At 39.5% G+C, this 16,893-nt stretch overlaps 1 protein-coding gene across 3 annotated transcripts in view; it reads left to right on the top strand.

Annotated features, from left to right (window-relative positions):
• Nucleotides 1-16,893, top strand: part of adamtsl3 (ADAMTS-like 3) — a 102,064-nt gene that overhangs the window by 34,966 nt on the left and 50,205 nt on the right. For all 3 annotated transcript variants that reach the window (XM_032583512.1, XM_032583514.1, XM_032583517.1), the window contains exon 2: nt 3,748-3,864. In XM_032583512.1, the coding sequence (XP_032439403.1) occupies nt 3,748-3,864 (117 nt within the window). The remainder of the gene's footprint in view (nt 1-3,747; nt 3,865-16,893) is intronic.

Genomic DNA, 16,893 nt, shown 5'->3' on the forward strand with positions numbered 1-16,893 from the left:
TGGTACCCAGACTGCGGAAACTGGCACAGCGCAGGCTCAATTATAATATCAGGTTAGATGTTATTTCTGTTGATTATCTGCTTTTGAAGAACCAACCTTCCCCTCCAAGTTCACTTCCTCTCCTCCTCCCGGATGAAAAGTTTCTCTTTGATATCCGACTCGCCTCTGAGGTTAATGAATGAGCGGCCTGGTGCCCTGTTTAACGTTTACCCTGGCTCTTTGGGGCACTGACGCACACACGCACACTCGGGGTGGCTGTAAGAGAAAGTTCCTAGTATTTTTTTTTTTCTAGCATTTTTCATTTCAATCACTGAAAACCAAATACCAATAAGCAGAAATCAAAATGTGGAATTTTTGTTCCTACGGATTATTAAGTGTGTGGTTTCTTTTTAAACGACTCGCTGACCTCCAAGCTAACTAATTTAAAATCATTCACTTAAAAAAAATAGTTACTTAATTTTAATTGGAATCAAGGCAGAAATGTACTTGTCTCCATGTTTGAATGGTTCAGTGGTAGCTTTGTTTCTTTACTGTGTGATTTTCTTGAGTCGTCTTTTTGTTCTGGCCACATTCACACACTGTGCTTTCGGGGTCAGATAGACGACTGAAAATGTGTGAAAAAGCAGTCAAACTTTAAGGAGGAATTGTGAACAATTGTCATAAAACCTCAACAACTGTTGATCGAAACCACTTTAAAAGATCTGAAAAAGTCTGGCTCATTGGAAGCAAAATATAAAGAAATTATGGGTAGTTTAAAACGTAAAGCGACCTTTTCTTGTTGTGCTGAAGCCTGGAGTCAATAAGTTTATTGGCTGCTGTTTATTCTCCTGCTCTCTGAGAAATAGCCACAGCCTTTCAGTGTAGATTTTTTGGTCACAGATCAAATAGTACGAGCCATTTTGTTGCCACTTTGGCTTTGTGCATTGATGTTCTGTCATGCAGAGGAAAACATGACCACGGACAAATTGCGTCTGGATTTTTGGGACAAGTTGTTCCTTTTGATTTTCCTCTTTATTCATGGTGGAGTTCTCAAACAAAATTGTGAATAAGCCCACTTTTTTAGATGAGCAGGAACCTCGGGGGACGGATTGGACGTGGATGCTTTACAGCTGACGCCCGCCTTTTTTTCTCCAGACGCGATGATATGATTTTCCTTGCTCTTCCTGCAGATTTGAGTCGATCCTTGAAGGTTTCCTTCGTCGTCGGGTGACTTCTTGCTGAACTTCCTGTCACCAAGAAGCCGAAACTCTGCATTAACATATTCTGGTGCTTTCTGGACCTCCTGTCATTTTCACTCTCTCCTTTTTAATGATCCATAAAACCTTTTTTACAGCACTTTTTTTTTTTTTTTTTTAACATTTTAATGCAAACTGATGATGGCTGGATTGCTAACACAAATGCATCTGTTCCTCTCAGGCAATCAATCTGATAATTGGATCGATGAACTGTTTCCAGATGGACTCATTCATGTACACTGACTCTGCTGAAGTGAAGTTACCTTTTAATTTTTGGCAAATCTGCATAATGCATGCGATCACCTCCAGTGATCTAAAATCAGTGACACTTCACCTCAAAAACTGAAGTTGCAAAGACATTTAGATTTAATGTTTGTGCTTCTGCCAAATCCTTTGGCTACGACTGTAGATCTGAAACTTCTGCTCAGATTTGTATGAGCAAATAATTTCTGATTCAGTGGGTTTGGCACCAAACAGCCCACTTGTTTCCTTAAGAAAATGTATTTCATTTTTCTGTTTGGTTTTTAAATCCCATTAATATCCCTTGCTTATTGTTTTAAGGAATATAAATGTGATCTCCAGAAACTAAAAAGCAGATTTTTTTCTCTCTGCTCATCGGTAAAAGGGTTATGAGAACTTTTCAAAGTTGGGTTATGTTCACCTCACCCAGACCTCAAGTAAGCCTTGAGCAAAGACATCTGGTCAGCCAGGCTGGTTTCAGAACGGCTCCGCTGACAAACATTAGCTGGATTTCTCCTAATGTTTGCACGCTTGACTTAAATTTGCTCTATCTGGCTTCTGGTTGTGCAACATTTTTCCTTTCAGCATCCGTAGCAGAGAAGACAAACATTGCTGCTATGTTGCTGATGTCTTCAGGGGTATTCATTACTTATTCAGAAATTCAGTAGTAGTTTTGAGTTTGATTTGAAAAAAAACAACAACAAACGTTTCTCTTCATTGTTGTTTTGTTTCCCTTGGTGCATAGTTTTGAGATTGTCGAGTCCCATTTGGGGAAAACTTGTATTTCGCTTCTGTCGGTGTGTTTTACTGCTTTCTCACAAGTATAGGGTGAATTTTCCCATCATTCCTCACTGATTTGGAGACCCCACATGCAGCCTTGTTGACTGTGATTTGTTATATGCAGTCTGGTGTAAAACATTTCCTTTATTAATCACCAGAAACACTTTAGATAAAACGTTACATGTGGTCCCACAGCATTTGGTCACCCTAATGCGCCAACACATTGCAATTCGTCAGCTGAGGCTTTTGCCCAAATTCTGCTCGCTTACATGTTGTTGGAGAAACCTCAGCAGTTTAATTCACTGAAGTTAGGAAGGAATGATTGTAATTTTTAGGCCAGCTTTAAAGTCTTATTTAAAGTTTTGTGATTCATTTCCATGAAAAGCTGGGGTCGGGTTTTGCAGCAGTTGCTAAACAACACTTTTTTCTTTTGCTTTGTGATAAATCTACCATGCGAAGAGCAGAAAGTCTCTGTTTTATGCTGCCTTGGAGGCACACAGTCGACCCGCTTCGTTGCAAGTTGTTTATGAGCGGCGGAGAGCAGCTCAGGGCTCCTGCACCGTCAGTTTGTGCAGCGGGGCCTGCTGCGCCGCAAATGGGCCCTATCCAAGATCCGACCCACCACCCATCCCTGAAGATGGGGATTTCTGTGATATTCCTTGCCAAGTGGGGGCGATGAAGAGAATCCACCAAATACTCAGGACATTTTAATTAATTGATTTATTTAAATTTACACTCAAAAGAAAAGAGTTTCGTTGGTGTGGTGCATAAAAACAAAAAAAAATTTCACATGAAAAATGTTCCCACTTCCACTAACCAGAAGGAGTGTCGTGACATAACTCTTTTTAAATTTCCAAATACGATTCTGATATTGCAGCTTTGAGCATTTGCTGATACCGATATTAACCCAATGCGATATCACCATGAATCAAAAACACTTTTATTGGTTATTTTGTAGTGTGGATTGTTAGAAAAGGCTTAATCAAGTGATCAGAGAACAACAGTTAACAACAATATAGAACAACTGAGCCGTTTATTATTAACCAATAATAATAAATGGGTGGGATAAAAGCACTGCTGGATAGAAAAGCTGGGGCGGACTAAATGCTGGAGTGGAGCACTTCTATCTGAGATTTTAGATGAACCTGACATAATCTGATACTTGTTTTGTGACTTATATATGTCTGATATAAATATCGGATAAGCTCTATCTGTAAATTGGTGCAACGTGAGGAAGATAGTCACTTACTTGTGGTCATTTATAGGAATCAACACACATCTATTTTATTTGGATCTCCTTTCCTCCTTATTTTAAAGTGTTTCTAGTAAATTGTTTAGGGTTTTTTTGTCATGCCATATTTATATAGAGGGGCTATTTCAGTGTTTATCCAACATATTACTTTTTCTGTAATTAATAGAAATGAATAAGATGCCAGTATTTCCGCATTGTGTATTGATATAAATGATTTATGTGACTGTCTTTGTGTTTCAGGTTGCCGTGTGGGCGGGTGACGGGGACGCCGTCTTCATCAGGGAATACACTCTGATCCGAAGAGATCACCTTTCAGAAGAGCCTCTCCCCGTTGGTGGCCAGAAACCAGAGGACCCAGTAAGTTCACCACTAACTTTTAATTTTCTGCAAATAGTCGGTTAATTAATCAGACACTATCATGAGTTTTTAAATGATTACTTTATGGTTAAAGTAATCATTTTAGTCAGCTCATAAATCTGTTGCAATGTGTTTATGTAACTCTCCACACCAAAAGAGTGAGGGGGAAAAAAAAAACAATATTTATGTAACACCTCGGTAATGAGCGCCAGTGAACGATGATTGTGAGGCTCTGACTTGATGCAACGCCTGGGTAGTTACAGGCGTTACTCCCTTGTCATGTTTGCATTGATGACATGCGAATCGTTTTCTTAAGCCATGATGTTTCATTTAATCATTCGCTGTAGCTACACATGTGAACCTCTGTGGAGCCAAGCCAGCTTGCTGCTTCAACATGCTGTCCATTTGTGACTTCTGCAGAGGAGACTGGAAAGTCCTGTCTGAGCGTCTTTCACCCTCTCTAGTTTTCTTTTATTAAATTATATTTCACTTCTTTTTCCAAGTCTTTTTTTTATGAGTTTTCCAAATGAAACACTACAGGGTTCCTTTATTGGCTTGAATGGATCATTGACCAGATGTAAAAGTATGTAAACAGCACACAAAAGTGTGGAAAAATATTTTTATTTCTTGTTTATCCTGTCCAGTTTTTGTATCCTCCTTGTGTACTTCTTGTTTTATTCTTGTTTGTTTCTATCCTTTCTTCCTTGTACACTTTGTTCCTTTCCCTCCTTTCTTTGTTGTGTCCTACATCCCTCCCTTTGTTTTGTTCTTTCTTGTTTCCTTCTTCTCCTTCCTTGTTGTTGTGTAGTATTTATATTCCTTCATTCCCTGAATACTTTGTGTGATTCTGTTTGATTTTTTTGTTTTTTATTGTTTCTTCCTTGCTTCCTTGCTCATCTCCTTTCTTCCTTGAGTTATTACTGCTTGTGCAGGTATTTCTGCTTCCAAAACTCCATTTCCTTACCAACATTTTTTATATGCTCAACAAAAATAATCAGTGAATAAGTGAACACTGGACCGCAAACTGCTGTGGGCCCGCTGTACTCTGCAAAGTTTGAGTGAAAAAGTTTGGAATTTGGAAATTAACACAGAGGACTACAGTTCTTTCTACCATTATCCCAACATCTTTAACAGTCAGTTTTCTTTGTTCAAATCTAAATGCATTTTGATCCGGTTCTCAGTGTATTCAGCTCAGTACTTTGTGTTGTCTACATGTGAACAGGTCCGAGAACATCTCTCTGTAAAAGTTCAACTGTTTTCCTCAGTTCTGTGAGTCACTATAATGGTTGAAATCACCAAGAAGAGCCAGGATATTACGGGGTTTTGCAGTTAAGTGGCTGCTAATGACAGCTATTAGAGTCACTCTGTAGTAATGAGTAGCGGCCCAGCGTGAGGACACGTTTTTGGTCGGCCTGCCTCTGCATGTTTCATAGACTGGAGGTTGCATCATCTTGCAGAGCGATTTTGTTTTGACACATTTTCTCCCTCTTATCTTTTCATAAGATTCTGGATGATTTGTTCATGCAGAATCCACCACCCGTCTGAAAGTCAAGAAACCCAGTTTCACTGTCTTTACACGCCTAATTGCACATCAAGCAGTAACTGTCAGGGTGTGTTTTTTATTTTTTTTATTTTGGTAGGATTCAGGATGAACAAAAGCTGGGGGGTTTCTGCTGCTGGAATAGAGTCAGGGCTGGGATTAATAGAGGTCATGGTGGTGAGAAGAGGGAGCACTTAGTGGCCATGGCAGCAGCAGCAGCAGCAGCAGGAGGGTCTGAGTTGCTCAGCTGCAAACTGACTTGGCAGCTGTGTTTTGCAACAACAGGTGGAAAGGGCATTGACTTCACACAATTAAACACATAATTTATCATTTTTAAAATGCCATGTACGTTAGCTGCTGCAAAGATGGGATTATTTGAGTTGCAGCGGGTTTTTCAACACATACCTTTGTAATCTAAAGGGATTTCTGGGCATTTTATTTCATAATACTGAACAAGTGTGCAGTACTTTTGCAAGATTAACAAATCTACCTCTGGAATATGACCATGATGTTGCACATTTCTTCCAAAAAGCATGCATAAGCATATGCATATAAGTAATTGTTTGGAAAAATAGAAATATGGACTCTTTTTTTCCCCCCCTTAGTTTGGTGGAGAACAACCAGATTCATAATTAAAAACAGGGAACTCCCATCAGAAAATGTTAATTGTAAAGAAAGAAATGGTATGTGAATCAATATGAAGTTAGATCAATATGGAGAGGTTTAGAAAGACAGTACGATATGATTTCTAGTGTTTTATGTGCAGTGCTGATCAGGAATGCATAGATGCTCATAGATGTGAATGTCACATGGACTTTTACAACACTTTCATTTTTACGTGGTGAGCTGATAAGGCAGCCAACAGCTTCAGTGAACAGTAAAAAATGATCTGGATGCACATATTTTGGAATTAGTATTTTTTTTCTAATGCACACAATGACTAGGTAAGCAGAGTTTTGTTAAGTGGGGCCGTTCATACACAGGAAAACGTCAAACTGTTTTACAGGGAAGAAATGAAAAGAAACACCAAAAATTCAAAATTCACGTCCAAAACAAGAAGCATTATAATGTAAGCAATTAATATGATGTAATGGAATCATAGAGCAGTTCAATAAAAGCAGAATGGAGCCTGGAGCCACACATGATCTTTGATTCATTGATTTACAGTGCCTAATAAAGTATTTACCCTCTTATGTATTTTACCCTTTTTTTTTGTTTACAAATAAATCATGATCAACAAAATTTCTTTTTTTTGACTGAACATTTTACAAAGAAAACTTTAAAGTCAGAGTGAAAATGGATTTCTACAAATAAAAATCTGTAACATAAAATAATTGATTACACAAATATTCACAAATAGTCATGAGACTGACCTAAGACAACAGACAGTGACGTCATAACCCCTTCCCTCTTCATCACTTCAGTATCACTTTATTATTATTACCTTGCATCCAGGTGAAAAACATAAAAAAAACACACAGAAATAAAAAATAAGGGAAGACATCTGATGCCTGATTGTGATACTGGAAACCAGCTGATGCCGATTAGGTTAAGTGAGAGCGTTGGAGGTATAATGGAATCACAAGTGGTGTCTTTTTGACTTTTTAACTTCTGCAGGTTTTTGTATTGTGGTTGGCGTCCAAACTGGTTTAACTGTGTCTTTGGGAGGTTAAGATTTTTTATTTATTTATTTTTGCCAAGAGACAATGCCTTTGCTTTTTGAAAGAACTAAAGAGGAATGCATTGAATTAGGAGAATTTGCCTTCCAGGCTTGCTTATTTTGGTTCTCAGACTCGTGTTTGATGCATATGAAAACAGCATGGAGGTGCAGGCATTAAAAAAGTGCTGAGCGCTGGTGAATGTGGTGTAAAGCCATGTGGCTTTGGATTGGGGGATCATTCTCTCACCCCCGTGTTTGTTCCAGCAGCATATGTGTTCAGTAAATCTTTGGCCCATACCGTGGCACCGCGAATATCTCCCACTGCTTGATGTGGTTTCACAGCAGTGCACTGTGGGTACTGGAGCGGTGCTGCTGAGGTAAAGTAGATGGGGACGGGACCTCACCACAACACCCACATTACAAACATGAGTGTGCGTAAACCATTCCACTGGCCGTGTGTTTGTTACTGGCTACCACTTCATGCATATTTGCAGGAGAGCTGCGTCTCATGTAATCCCAGATTTGTTTCTGTTTGCTTGCTGACATCTGCATGTATTGCGCTGTGTTATTCAGAAGTGCATGTGTTAGTGATTTCAGGGCCTTTAGCGTTCAACGGTCCCACATGCCACCAAATCCATGACTTTGATTAAAGGAGAAACTTTCATCCTTCATTGTTTTTCTCCTCATCTTCTGTTATATCTGTTCCTCGTTGGCATGTGAAAGCATGCAAACAGTTGCTGGGTGAGTGATTGATTTCTGATTGCTTACATTTCTGGTCCTCCACTGCAGATGTTCCCCTCTGAGTCTGGCATGTACTCATTCACAGGCGCAAACAGACAGAGATGGTCTAGAGCCAGAAAGTATTTGCTTTGCGTTTTGGCAACGCACCAACTAATTGGTTCTTAGTGGAGGTGATTGTTACTGTCAGGCCCTTTTTTTTGTTATTTTTTGGCTTAGTATGTGTGGTTGGGCATGTCATGGAGATCATTCAAGGCACTTGTTATGAGTGTGGTTTCAATCTGGCTGAATTAGGGCTTTGTAAGCAAAATTAAATTTCACCGCAGTTTTCAAAACAAAGCTATTGCAGCAAATTTATAACATTTCAATCTGACAAGTTCTTATTTTGGATATGCAACATACTGCTCCTCTTTGTCTTATGCAGCTTGAAACATTTTCCGCCAGCTTCCAAGTAAATATCATGGAAATGTTGTTTTCCGTTGCGTGGGGCGAGATAAAATCTACAAGGAGGTGCTTACTGCCTTTGATAACTGATGTAGTTCTCAAATGTAAGCTTTTTGCAAAAATCCACAGAGTTCACTCTGTTCAGACAGTCAGGAGCAAGTAGTCAGTCTGCAAGTGTTAATCTCCGTTACTGCATTAATTACCTGCTGCTGACAGATTCCCTACCACCCATACAGAGCAGAGTTGAGGCGAAGCACTGGAGAAGCTCCAGTAAAACTGGTATTTTCTACTCAATGTGGGCTCAGATTATTCTGCCTTCTGGATACGTACAGCGCTGGAGGAGAATATGTGTTTCTGTTGCCTCACCAAGACTGAACAGCTGTACCAAGTGCGAGTGTTGGGCAATATTTATTTTATGTACTGTTAGCCATTCTTCACAAAACATTTTGATATAATTTATTGTTGCATAATCAAAAAGGCTTATCAAACAATATAATTTGAGGCATTTTAAAATCTTTTATTTTCTCCACTCTCATTTCTTAAATTGAGAAATAAAATTGAGAGTAAAATGCATGCATTGCATTGTTTCCTTTGAATGTTAAGTGTATTGGTGGACACAGCAGAGTGAAAACTTTCCAGATGAAAGCTGCTTTCATTCTACCCCACACCCATCCTCTCTTCTTTTCACCCTTTACTCCTTGTACTTCTCTTCTTTTTTATGTTCTACAACTTTTCCTCAAATTCCTTCCTTCCTTCCTACTTTTCTTCTCTCCTTTTATCCTTCCTTTTTTCCCTCCATTCCTACACCACATTGGTGCAGAAATTCATGGAAAGTCAACTTTATTTGTATGGCACGTTTCAGCAGCAAGGCAGTTCAAGGTGCTTTACATCATAAAAATATAACACAATTAATAAGCAAAACAAACAAACAAAAAAACCATTACATTACATTGGCAGATTAACGAGAAGTAATGAAAAGTTGTAATCTAGACCAGAATTAATCAATGTTTCAGTTATTATTAATCAAAGGCAGCTGTAAACAAGTGGGTTTTTAGCCTTGTGATACTGGCTCCCGGACGAGCCCCCATTTGTCACGCCTGGCTCAAAGGTGATGAGAAAGAACAATGTAGGTCCAGAGACCAACCAATCAGATCAATAACTGGCAGGACGTCAGCTTTAAGCACCAACCCATCCGCCTGCTTCCTGAAAAGAAGAAGAAAAATGGTTACACCTAGTGCACTGAATGGGATCATTATGCTTGATTTAAAGCAACTCAGTGTTTTGGCAGTTTTGCAGTTTTCTGGAAGTTTGTTCCAGATTAGTGGAAAAAACAAATGCTGTTTTTCCATGTCTGGTTCTGATTCTCAGGATGCAGAGTAGATCACAAGTTACTGAGTGGTCTGCAGTAAGTCTTTCTCTAAGCTGCATTTTCTTGGGAAGTTTTAAGGCTTTCACATCAACTTGTTTGTTTTCTCAGAACCTACAAAACGGTAAAATAAGGATTTGATCTAAACATGGTGTTAAACTCATCAGTGCATTGTCAGCACCAACCACTGCAAACCCGTGTATGCACTCCCGAATATGAAAAAATAAAATCAGGAGCATGAATTTGTGCAGACTCCACATCAAATGCTTTCACAAGCTTTCACCCCCAGCTCCGCTCTTACTCACAAGCGTTTTCTGCTCCCAAGGAGCCTTGTGAGAGAATGTAATCCGTTCACAAACCACAAAATTGAAAAATGACCCCTTACTCTCTTCCAAACTGAAAAGTGAACAATGCTTGCAACACAAGTCGGTACACTAAGACCAAATCTTTATACAAGACAGAGGTAAGCCATTGAACTGAAACAAGCATAATTTAAGGATCTCTTGAGGTCATGTTCAGCTCTCCTGTAAACACTCCCTTACTTACACTTGAATTTGCAACAGGTCATAAAACTCTGCGGACGGAAGGCATGCAAAATCCTTTCGCTTTCAACACGGCACAAGTCCAGACTGATGTTAGCAGATCAGGTAGAGGTGTGCCAATTTGATCTCTGATCAGTTAAGATTGCATGAATTAAATAACTCTGTTGTGCATGATTTTCCCATAACTATTGAAGGAGCTGCTGCTTACCCAACAAACATAAACTGAGGATGATTAATATGTGCAACTAGAGATGAACATAACTGTTATTACGGCTGTACAAATAAAACTTCCCAAGCAACTGCTTTTCATTAAACTTACACAGGAAGTAAAACCATAAAGTCGGTTCCTTTCAGTTAATGACCTTTGGTTTTATGCCAGCTGGAGTTGCAAGACATTTATGGAAGGAAATCACAGTCATCACAAAGACAGCACCTTCTAAGGCTTCATGATTTATGCTTAGACAGAGGCAGAGTAAGAATTTGAAAGCCTTCACATTAAATGTCTAAATCCACAAATAATGTGCATGTGACGTTGCTGTCTTTGTTTTACCTAGCAAGGTGGAGGAAGTGTGGGTGGTGAGTGGGGTGGGAAGATTACATTTTTGGAATATTGGGATTTTATTCTACCAATGCACTCCTTGGGTTTTCATGGTTTAGAGTGAATTTAGCATGTCTAAGGGTGATCCTTTTGTTGTTTTGTTTGAATATTGAGGATAAACATAATGTCTGAATGGGTCTAAATTACTTGGACAAGGTGTAGCAATGATCTTGTCCTTGAGAGTCATAAACCAGCCCAGTTACTTTTTTTTTTTTTTTTTTTAGAAAAGGAATCAGGCAAATATGACCTAGATCCAATTATTATTATTAGCCGATATACATCCCACTTTTTTATGACGGTCTAAACAACCCAATCAAAAATGTTTTCATCTCACAAAAAAATCAGATTTCTGCCACTTCTGTAGGCGGAACTAAATATCATAATGTATCCAATAGTTTCTCATCTAAAGTCAGTCATGTCGTATTTTCTTTGACTTTCATGTCATTGACGGGAAACATTTCATGATTCTGCACCAGAAGAAGACAGACTGTGGATAAATCTGTATGTAAACAAATCTGAAATTATAAAGGAAGTTTATGTCACTGAATAGACGCCACCACTCCTGGTCCAACTGCACATCCAAACAGACTTCTCTACAGGAGTTGCAGTCAATGCTCCACAAAAAGCCATTAGTATTAGCTGTACTTTCTTTTTTATTAGCTTCTTTTGTCTTGCTATGATCTTGTGGCAATACTTTTGGGTCCAGTTGATGAATAACTTTAAAATCAATCCATTGGTGGGAGCATCCACATCAACGTCACACAGCTGCACAATAATGTTATGAATGACCAAGCAAAAAAAGGGGGATTTCAGCAAAAGGGCTACGTGCGGTTTTGCTCGATTTGCTGTACCGGGGTTTTGGGGTGTTGAGCGATCTGTTGGCTGCTGGATGGTGATTGTGTTATGAGGATGCTGTGGATTTTTTGGGGTATTTGATGTAAGATTGGCCCATAGGAGCCTGTTCAGCCTGGGCTATGGTATTGGCCTGTTTTCAATGCTGTGTCTCAAGTTGCAATTTTATTCCATGTCTGCAACCTTGGCAGGCCTCACCCAGACAAACTCCCTTTTGTTTTCACATCTCTGTCCCTCTCATTTTTGTCACTTTATAATTGTCATAGTCATTAATTTAACATCGTCACCAATAAGAGCAATGCAACCATACAGAAAAAAAGCCTTCTGAAAACCAGCACAGTACTATATATCACTGAAGTTATGTCGCAACATATAGCTGCAACAATTCTGTGAGCAACCAAAGTAGCTTTTGTTTTGCCCTCTAAAACTTTGTATTTTTAAATTCAACTGCTGTTTTAAGTACGGTAAATGGTTTTTCTTCCTTTTTTTAAAACAGCAGTTTTTTCATTAAACCACAAACTCTACTTTAGAGTAAGGAACCCAGGTGCATCTGGGGAAGCAGACGCTCCCAGAGCAGACATGCAGACTTCCTGGATTAATTTTCCCCCGCGCGCTTCTTATTTCTAAACGCTGAACGAAATCACAGTGAAGAGCGACCCAGTGGACTATTGAAGCTTCCAGATTTATGAGGCCAGCACTGAACGATGAAGGTCTGGTAGTGAAAACACTGTCCGGAGGCGGCGGGCTGGAAGCCAGGGTGTTAGTTGACTTAAAACAACCTTTTGGTGTGGTACAACGGTGTCCCTTGATGAAAACGTCTGCACTGTCTTGTTATACAGCTTCTCTGATTTATGACGGTAATCTTCACATTGCTGCGGAGCCAATGTAAAGCCATCAATCATTCGGTTTCTGAAGAAATCATTAATACTCCACTAATAGTGAGAGCTCAGGAAGAGAGCTGCGCTCTTCTGTTTATTTCTCCTGACCCCTGAAACACAGAGCGATGTTCTATTTGCTCGGTGTTGGGAATCTGCGTTCAGTTTATGATTTGTGGCGCCTCTGGTTATGCAGGTTCAGCCACAAGCAAATAAGCCGTGTTTTTTCAAAATCAGCTCTTCTGAATGATCTCACTGAGTTAATGATAGGGGTTGAAGTGCAGTCAATGAGCTCTTCCTCTACTCCATCCTCCGCTTGGATGCCACAGATGATGGAGTGATGGGAAGTGGTTGGTAATGGGGATGCAAGTCCTGGCGCTGCTTTTGGCCTCAGCCGCACAGCGGCACACAGCAAAAGACAGCAATTAAGCCTGCGGCTCCTGTCTGGCCCACACAGACGCTCAGCATGGCCCTCAAACAGAGGCCTCTCTGGCTGCTTTTCTTCTCCGATCAGGTCTGCAGGAATTCAGTGACGTGAGCGTGGCAAGAGAGAAGTGTTTGTGTTTAGAGTCGCTGCTAATGATTTAAAATGTGCAGGGGACGTATGTGCATCTGATGTTTGCTCTGACTTTGCCAAGAGCCAAAGATTTGTTTAACCTCTCATTTTGTGTCTGATGCTTGAAGCTATGGGTTTATGTAAACCTATGCCAGAGTTTAGAGGGCTTAGACCACCCCAAACACGCAGACATATCCTGTCAGCGCATGCCATGCATCATCTGTTGGACTCCTTTTAGGTGCATGTTCCTGTCCAAGGTTAAAGTGGGAGGCAGGCGAGATCAAAACAGCCAAGGCAGGTAAAATATGGAGGCGAATCATTTCACTTACCACACACTTTGATACATAAATAAGTGTGCACTCCTTACTTTTCAGTTTTAAAGTGTCAGGCGCAATAAAGGCTTGCAATTTTATCCCTTGAACACAAGATGTTGCTCTTTAGCTTGACTTGTTGCAGGCGGGTTTCTAGGAACAAAATTAACATGTGATAAAAGTTTTCTGGATTCTAGCCTGACAACAATCTGTCAAAAAAATGCATCCATGGACTGTTTATTGAAATTGACCATAAGGTAATTTAGAGCTTTGAGAGCCTTCCTTTTAAACTGAAGGCTTTATATGTATATTTATAATCTGATCAGGCATAGCATTGTGTCCACCTGCATAATAGTCTCTGTAATTTGTCTCTATTTTTCACTGCCAGAACAGCCTCAACTTGTCAAGTCCTAAACTCCGCTATCATGAGGGTTTGTGTCTAGCACCAAGATGTTAGCACCACATCCTATGAGATCTGCAAGTTTTGAAGTGAAGGATGGGCCTTGTTTGTCCACCACATCCCTCAGGTGGTTGTCTGGGTTGAAATTTGAGGAATTCGGAGGCCAAGTCAGCACCTCAAGCTTGTTGTGTTCCTCAAAAACATTTCTGAACAACTTTTGCTTCATGTCAGCTATGTTTCAGTTGCTGAATGACACCTCAGCTCTCAGGCAATGTGGTTTTAATGGAAGGTTTTCGCCACATGGTCTGGAATTTTACATTAAAGGAAAATCCACAGGAACTAAAACACACTACCTTCTTCCTATAGTGCCTCTGATGACATGTTCTCCCCAGGAAAGCAATGTGTGGGGGAACCAGGTGACTTAGTCTTCTTTAATTTCTCCAGACTTCAGCTGTGATGCTCACATGCCCATCTAGTTTGTGGATATGCAGCTCTATGATTGGAAAACTGTGATGTAATGTGTTTTGTGGAAACATCCCCACAAAAGCAGCAGTTTTTGAGATGCTCTGAAATGATTGTCCAGCGATTACAATTTGACCGTGGTTCTGCTCAAATCAGTCCTCTTGGTAATTTTTCCTGTTTTAAACTTTTGGTTACATAAAATGCATTAGAATTATAAGTAGAATTTGTCATTTCAGTGAGTATTCGTTTCTTGTGTGTAAGCTTAAACCTCCTAAATAAGACTGAGCCAAATATAATCTGCAGTAACACACATACCTGGAGTGTGGATTGGTGGCTTCAACTCAATAAAATCAATCGATAAAAAGACATTAGCGTTGGATCTGATCACTTTTTTGTGCCGCAGTTGTTCCAGGATGAATTGCAGAATTCCTGCTCCTGTTGTTATACTTTATATTTACGTTTCTTGCTCTGTCTGCATAGGTTATGTAACCAGTAAAGGTTTTTGTGGATATCCAAGAACAGTCCTGACCTGCTGCTGTATGAAAACATGTAAAAATCTACCGCTAGACAAACATCTCGAAGACGGAATAAAATGTAGCATCCTCTGTCTTTGTGGTCATCCTCCCCGTTTCCTGCTGTTCACTTTTACTGCCGCAGGCTGCTTCCTACGCAACGCTGCAATCACTTCACTGGTTGGGAGTTCACTACAGTAGCATATTTAGACAGCTGTAAGCCCAAAAGCTCTTGGGGAACACATGGTAAAGGATTTTTTATATGTGGGAGGAGGATAAAATGAGAGTTTAGCTTGATCCACTGCAGCTCTTTTCCTGTGCGGTTACTATTTATTCATGCTTCAAATCTTTCCTTTCCCTTTCGCCTTCCTCACCTGGACTCAACACCAGCCTGGAAGGAGGACATATGAGGTTATTGGTGATTTTTCTGTGTAAACTGTGAAAAAAATAGAACTTAATTTACTTTTCACAGTTTAATATAAAGTAGCGTGCGTGTGCCTAAGGTTTTGTGATTCAAAATGAATGTTCTCAGTATGTGTAATCATGTTGTGTTTCTTGGCGTGCAAAAGAGCGGAGCACATGCTGAAAACGAACACACTTAAAAACACAGGAGGGCTGAGGCTAAAGGATAAAGGTAATGACTTCTGTTTTATAAATAAAGCCATTAATGAACCTTGATTAAGCATGAGAGAGGCGACGTCACAATATCTGTGAGATGGTAATACCAAACAGCTTAATAAAGTAGGACTTAACTATTTTCGCAAAACAAATAAGTGAATAATGTGTGCTGGTGAAATTTTGAAGCTGCATGAGACATTGTTAGTGTTATGTGCGAGAAATTGAAATAAGTTATTTAAATTAGGAGTTTCCTATTTAAATTAGGAATTGTCCATCCATCCATCCACCCACACTCTTGTCACTGGTGAGGCGGGGTCACCCTGGACCGGTCGCCAGTCTGTCGCAGAGGAGTTTACTATGTTTGTGAAATTACTTTTTTTTTTTTACAAATTTTAGCAATTAGGGTCATTGGCACAGTTAATGCACAAGTGAGATGTACATTTGTTTTCTACAAATTCCACATTTACATAGGACATTTTTATCAACATGTTTTAATCTTGTAGCAATGAACAAAAAACACAGAAGTTTAATTTAACTTGGCATGACCAGTGCAGTGAACGACTGACATGAAAATGAGCCTCCTGTTGTGATTATTCACAACAAAATCAAGAATCTCACAGAACTCGCTATCGACAAGCAGAGAAAGCTGTAGAGTAATTTCAGATTTCATAAACCTGACAGGACTTTCAAAAGTCACTTGATCTTCTCACCTTTGGACATGCTTTAAGACTCAGAAACATACGCAGCAAGGTCAGAAACTTAGTATATTTTCAGCCTTAGACATCATCTACTGTTGAAGTCACAAAGTGATTTGATTTAAACTGAATAAATGCCCCATTTACTGTTAGCATTCAATGGTACAGCAACATAATTACATGACCTAAGGCAGCAAAATCAGCTGTTTTCTTTCACCATTAGCGCAGCGATCTCAGTTCTGGGCAGGACTGGGATTGAAAGCTTTGAAAGATTTTTTTTTAATTTTATTTAAGTCATGCTTGCCATGAGGCCTTGGTTAAAATCTATTTGTGCCCTACTGGCCACATTCCCTTGACGTACTGTACAGTATGTTATGTGCCAGTGGTTTTGATAAAACGGGTTCAGGGGTTCAGCTTTATTCACAGTAGAAAGCTGAAATGCTGTCAAATGAATATCATGTCATTATGAAAAGAGAAAACATTACTTATTGATGTATCAAGAAGAACTTAAGGGGAAAACTGATGTGTATGGGTTGGTTCCATTTATTTCAAGTCTCATTTACATTGTTGTCTCCTTGGGTTACATGTGGCTAACAAAGGGTGACCTCAGTTAATAAAAATTTGAGCTTTTACTGTAGTGAATACATCTAATTTTTCCCTTTGTGGCCTTTCTGTGGAAGATTATTTTATTTAAGCTGTATTAAGCCTAAAAAAACACAGTGAGGTTTTTAAGCACTTTACTCATTTTACTGTTCTGCTGTTCAATAATTTTATCTTAAACTTGTTTAAACTGTAAGATGCACTGGCATAAATAAAACCCTGCAGGTTTCTTTTGGATTTTGTTTAAATATGGATGTGTT

Source organism: Xiphophorus hellerii, chromosome 14 (assembly GCF_003331165.1).
Source record: "Xiphophorus hellerii strain 12219 chromosome 14, Xiphophorus_hellerii-4.1, whole genome shotgun sequence".
NCBI classification, from domain to species: Eukaryota; Metazoa; Chordata; class Actinopteri; order Cyprinodontiformes; family Poeciliidae; genus Xiphophorus; species Xiphophorus hellerii.